The sequence below is a fragment of the Hippopotamus amphibius genome, chromosome 3 (genome assembly GCF_030028045.1).
Source record: "Hippopotamus amphibius kiboko isolate mHipAmp2 chromosome 3, mHipAmp2.hap2, whole genome shotgun sequence".
In the NCBI taxonomy this organism is placed as follows: Eukaryota; Metazoa; Chordata; class Mammalia; order Artiodactyla; family Hippopotamidae; genus Hippopotamus; species Hippopotamus amphibius.
The window spans coordinates 70,863,817-70,870,021 of NC_080188.1; the positions used below are offsets into that span (position 1 = coordinate 70,863,817).

At 48.3% G+C, this 6,205-nt stretch overlaps 1 protein-coding gene across 4 annotated transcripts in view; it reads right to left on the reverse strand.

The window, feature by feature from the left end:
- Positions 1-1,329, reverse strand: part of SLC39A8 (solute carrier family 39 member 8) — a 72,910-nt gene extending 71,581 nt beyond the window's left edge. For 2 of the 4 annotated variants that reach the window (XM_057729630.1, XM_057729626.1), the window contains exons 1-2: positions 1,196-1,329; positions 279-750 (exon numbers count right to left, since the gene is read on the reverse strand). In XM_057729630.1, coding sequence (XP_057585613.1) covers positions 279-497 — 219 coding nt within the window. In that variant the 5' untranslated portion in view covers positions 498-750; positions 1,196-1,329. The other 2 variants (XM_057729629.1, XM_057729628.1) reach the window with 2 other exon arrangements.
- Positions 1,330-6,205: the final 4,876 nt, after the last annotated feature.

The following is a 6,205-nucleotide window of genomic DNA, read 5'->3' on the forward strand; positions in this document are numbered from 1 at the left end:
CGCTCTCAACTACTTTATAAACTTTTGCACAAACTCTTATAAGCATCTGAGGACGCAGTTCATGGGGCATAAAACTGCAGTTTCTGACTCCCTCGTCACCGCCCGCCCTTTAACCCCGGCGACAAAGCCAGGTCTAGCGAAAAGCAGGACCCGCCTCAAGCTGGAGAAACGTAACGAAATTCTCCCTCCGGCCCTTTTCCCCCATTAAACAGCGCTCCTGTGCAAAGGGACGTCTCCGGACACCCCGGCGGGGAAGGGCGGCCGGGCCCGTGCCCTACCTGGTTGAAGTGCAGCAGCCCGGGCTCGGGGGCACCCTCCACGGGGGCGGCTCCCAGCTGCTCCAACAGGCGCCCGAGCTGCGCCGCCGACAGGCTCCGGTTCGCGCCGAACACGCTCAGCACATCCTCGCTGAAGGCGAGCCCAGGCCCCGCCGCCTCCCCTCCGAGGCCGGCGGCCGCCAGCAGCAGGAGCCCAGCCGCCGCCCGGCCGGGGGCCATCCTGGCCAAGGTTGCCGCTCGCAGGCCAGAAACGAACTGGAGCGCACGGGGAAGCGCCGGGCGCACCCGCGTCGGTGCCCAAGGGCGCGGGTCAGGCCTGGGCGCCGGTCCGAGTCGGCAGTGGCGCGGGGCGCCCCTGGTCCTCCGCCACCTTCGAAAGAACAGCAGCCGGCGACCTGCCGGGCATTGAAGTGGCGGTGCAGCCGGGGGTGGGGAGCGATAGACAGAGCGGCCCCCGGGCCTCCTGGAGAGCCTGAGATAAAGAGGACAAAGGGGGACAGAGATAAAGGCCACTCGGCTACCCGCCGGCCGGCCCCGGGAGCACTGCGAGGCCGGAGCCCTCGAACGCCCCACCGGGCGTGGAGCCAACTGCCCCGGAGCCGGGTTTGCAAACGTCCCAGGATTAGCGTAAAGTGTGATGACACATGCTCCTTCCGGATATAAAGCCCCAAACCGCGCCACGTCTTGAGAAGAACTAAAACCACACTGGGTGTAGAACCCCACCTCCTCTTCCTTTCTTTCTGCTTAATTCCCTCAAAGCAAACTTAGAAGGGGTGAGACGTGCAGCCCCCAGGAAGCTGCAGGAAATGGCCCCTTCGGTGTCCGGGAGCTTGAGCGTCTAAACGGGACCGTCCCTCTCCCAGATCTCTTCTCTGCATTGGCAAGCTAGTAGGTTAGCCAGCCTGCTAACCTCTCACCTTGCCTGTTTGTTTCTGCGTCTGTTTGTGTCCACGTGAGTCAGTCTGTCTCTTTCTCTCTCTTTCTCTCTCTCTCAACACTATCCCTGGCCAAGTCCGCTGTGAAACTCCGAAATCCGGCCCTGCGCTCTTCACGGATAACAGGAGGAGGAGGGCCCTGTCCCCGCCTCCCTGCAGCACGTGGTGACACACGCCCCAGCCTGAACTCGCGCGCGTCCACGCCCGCCCGGGAGCACAGCCGCTGGCCCTTCCTCTGGGCTGGCGTGGCGCACTCCCCCCCTCCCCGGAGCTGGCTCCCCACCCTCACCCCCGGGGGTTACCTGAATGCCACCTCCGGTGGACAGCCCTAGCCTCCTTTCTGGTCTCGGTGGTCTCTTTGTTACCTTGTTGAAACCGGCTTCCTGGAATAGAGTCTGGAACCCTTTGCATTGTCTAAGAGATTAGCAGGAATTGCTTTTTTGTCTTACTTCTTAAAGTCAGGAGAAAAAGGAAACCCAGTCTCTAGCGGTGGTGGCGAGCCCACTGAACCGGCACTGCTCAAGCCGGCCCTTCCTGACGCCGCACAGGATATCCGCAGATCACAGTGTTTGTTTGTTCAGATGAGGGTTCAAGAAAAACTGACTGAGGTGTGAGGTCAGCAAGCTTGTGCAAAGTGAACGCGGTGTTTGAGGGCAAAGATTGTGTCTGGTGGCTGCGACTGTCCAGAAATAAAGTGAAACCACGATTCACTGTTACATGGCTAAGGACAGTAAGAGGACCTCAAGGCGTTGCTCTTGTCTTTGGGGTTGAGTGCGCAGCCTCCTCAAACAGCACATTTTAAAAGAGGCACTAAATCCAGACAAAGGGCAGGGGAAAGATTCTCATTTCCCGTGAAGAACTTAGATGGTGGAAGAAAGAGACAGCAAGAGAAAATTCCAGAAAGATGAGGATCTAGGGGGACATACTCCAGGGCTGTCATATGGAGACGATTTAACTGTGTTCTAACTACAGAGGACAGAAGGCAGTAGTAACAGGGCAAAGTTACCAAGAGGAAGGTTTCTGTAAAAAAATAAGGCGCAACTGCTTTGGGAGGTAGTGATTTCCCCCATGATTGAAAGTGATTCAGACTCAGGGGTACCTAGTAGAAGGCTTACTGTCTTGGAAGGAGATCAACAAAATGATCTTGATAATGTGTCCTTTCCAACTATAAAAATCTGTGCATCTGTTGATACTAATTTACAGAATTACATTGGTGCAAAAAGGGCAAATATTTCACCCAAGGGCCAAAAGTAAGTTTATGTCACACTTAAGCTCTTAAATTATACAGCTGATGGGGACACTTCAAGATTTTTCTTGGATCCTTAAATATAGTTTGTTGCCTATTTTTCCTTTAACCCCAGTAACTCCAGGTGATTCTTGGAAATCAATGAACACTCTAGATGGCTCACCTACACCCAGCAAGCTATTCTTTCCCAGGTTGAATTGCAACATTGATAAATGTTGATACCAAGCAGGGCCCTGTGGGACTCCTGGGCACAAAGCCTCTCTGCATCCCGCATTTCTTTGATTGTAGGAAAACAGCTTTCATTCAGCCTCCATGACCTTCCCTGAGTTCCAATGGGCAGATTCAAGCAGTTGTTAATGAGTGAAGGGAGGGGATGCGCGAGACCTGGGAGAAGCAGTCAAGAGCAGCCTTGGGGCAGGTCCTGTTTCCCATCAACAATACACACAACAATATCTTTGAGCTATTTTGCAGAAATTGAAACCCCCTCCAGGTGGGAGAAGTTAATGATGAACGATGGGATGCTGCCCACAAGCAGGTAGACCCCAGACCAGTTGGACTTGAAGCTTGATGATGCTGACGCCTACTTACCTCACCACCAGCCCATCAGAAGAATGCGGGACTGTTACTGCTTTGATCCTTATTGCATACCCCTGACCACAAGCCCTGACTGTAAGACCTCTCCCTATTTCCCAGGGAGGGGGGCACCGTTCTTGAGGCGCTAGCCTACTGTGTTCCCCTTTTGCCTGACAAAGTAATAAAGATATTCCTTTCTACGCCTCCAAAGCTCTGTCTCTGTATTTCTATTTGACATTGGTGAACAGAGGGCAGGTTTTTCTCAGCAACAAAGTTGGACTTTCCACAAATGTAAATGGGCTTCAAATAATACAAATTTTATCTTGTGGATTTTCAAAATAAAAGTTTATCAGCCATTTGTGTATATATACATTTTGCCAGTCCGTCAACCCCACAAGATGATAAATAGTAAAATAAATAATAATCAACTTGCTTGGCGTCTTTACCAAAAACAGTTAACTTAATGTACATATGCAATTAAAAGAGAGTATTCAGAAAATTACAAGTTACTAACTACCAAATTGGTAAGGCTCATCTCTAGATCTTCCACTCTTATGAAATATAATCACCAAAGTACTACTTAGATGATGTAGTATCTAAGTAGATACTTAGAGCCCAAAAATATAGCATTCTACTAGCAATATCATTACTGAAGAAAAGGACTTCCAATTTAAAATATAGGGTGTAATGTAAAAACTAATTTTTCTCATAAATTTGCCTTAAGGTTCAAATAATTTTAAATGATAATAATGAAGGACACTGGCTGGGATGTGGAAACATGTCCTTTTCCTTTCTGACTATGTCACCTGGGAAACCTGGGAAAGTCATTTGACCTAACCAGGACTCAATTCCCTCATCTATGAAATAAGAAAATTGGAATAGAAGCCCAAATGTCCATTCCAGCCTTGTCATTTCTAAATATCTAATGTAGAAGTCATCTATCAGAACAAAACATGAAACACCTAGAAGATAAATAAAAGTTCAATTCTCCAATGGAAAGGGCATTTAACATCAAATCTTATTTTTCTAATCACTTCAAATTTTTCTTAGTCCAAATCTTTCGTTACTATTGCAAATAAGGAGAAATTGGTCACTTTTAAACTTTTCCATGTATTTATTTCCCTCTGGTAGGACTAATAAGCAAACCTAGGAAATGGTATATCCTTTTCCTTTCTTCCCCTTGCTTTCTATTCCTCTCCCTCCCAGTCCTAAAGCCATCAGTGGGGAGTATAGCATAATAAATAGTATCTGTGTGGAGGGCAGCCACAGTGGCCCAAAGAAGGGTGTTGGAACCTAAGCCAGGGAAGAAGGGTACCCAAGAGGGAGGGAAATTTAGTGTGGGCAGTTAGAGCCCAAGAAGGGTGACAAAGGTATCATGATTGGAGAAGGAAACTTTGGAAATCAGAGGATGCATCCCTAATGAGGTAACGCACCCCAAGCGCAGAATGTCAGCACTCAAGTATAATAAGTGAAGCATCCTTCCTGGTATAGTTTGTCAGAGCCCAAACTGGAAAGGAGGGCATCTACCCGTCTGATTCCTGGTGTGAGGTATCAGAGTCAGAGCAAGGATTAGAGGGCATCCTCAATTAGAGGAGAGAAAGAGAAGCAGCCGATTGTGGAGTCAGAGCCTGCGTAGGTGAGGAGGGCATCCGTGCTTGATGGTGGCCCCTCACAGAATGTCCGAGGTGGACAAGGGTGAGGAGAGAGACCCTGCCAAGCAGCAGCATGAGGTACCAGGGTCCGTGCAGTGAGGAAGGCAGCCTGACAAGGGGTGTGTGATAGTGTGACTCATAAAAAGAAAAATATGTTTGGTCTTCATCTCCATTTCTGGCACAGAGCTCCTAAAACCCTTGGAATTTCCTAAGTGATGTAAGTGTTAAAGTTGACTTTCAGACCCCACCTAAGGATGGAGGCTGGTTGCTGGGAAAACTAACCACCCAAGATGGTGGGAAATTTCAATCCCACCCTCTTGACCTCTGGAGAGAGGAGAGCAGCTGAAGGTCGAATCAATCACTAATAGTCAATGTTTAATCAATCATGCCTATGTAATGAAGCCTTCATAAAAAGCCAAAAGCTCTGAGTTGGGAGAGATTGCAGGTTGGTGAACATATGGTTCATGGAGAGTGGTGTGTTCAGAGACGAAAGAAGCTCCGCCCCTTTCCCCCAAACCTTACCCCTTGCATCTCTGCCATCTGGCTATTCCTGAGTTGTTCTTTTTTTCTGTAATCAACTGCAGATGGAGTAAGTAAAACGTTTCTCTTGAGTTCTGTGAGTCATTGGAATCTCTGATCTGTAGCCAGTTTACCAGAATCACAGGTGGTAACCTGGACTTTGTGACTGACGTTGGTGCAGGGACAGTCTTGTAGCAATGAGCCCTGAAACTGTGCGCTCTGACACTATCTCCAGATAGATAGTGTTGGCATTGAGTTGAATTGTGGGACACAGAGCTGGTGTCCGAGAATGGCTTGGATGCCTGTAGAAACCCATCCCCCACATTGAAATTTGGAATTTCAGAGTTATAGAAGGAGAACCCAAGGAGGAGAAGAAGGCTGTCAGGAGGGAAGGAGATGGCATCAGAAATAGAAGATTAGTTATGTATAAAGGGATCCATTAAATAAGTAAATATGTTAAAGATAATAGTAGCCAATTTTCTCACTGTCAGAGAAGGGAGTTGCAAGCATCAAGAGAGAGAAAATCAGAGGGAGCCCATGATGAGGCACTGGAGATATCAGTGTTAATTCATGGTTTTTAGTACATACACGAATGAAAATGGATACCGTTGTAAATAACCCCTAGCTCTGTCCCCCAAAAGGTGACATGGTGATGCCCTAATAGCAATAAGCTTACCCAGAGCCCTGAGCTTGGCTTCTAAAAACTATCCTCCACTAGTAGGAAGCAGAGCTCCTTAGCAAAAGGATTGATTCCAGGACTGAGCAGGCCAAGTCCGAGATGAACCTGGAATCTCTTGCTGTGCCTGAAAACAAGGAAGAGGTCAAAAAATGTAGGAAATGCATGTAAAGTATTCCAACATAATGGAGCATCAGAGCAGCAACTTACACTCAAATGGTTTTCAGGGGAAAGGTCTTTGTACTGTGCTTGCAACTTTTCTGTAAGCTTGTAACTGAATCATATCTTTAAAAAAATAAAACATTGAGTATGAATAAGGAAAGGAG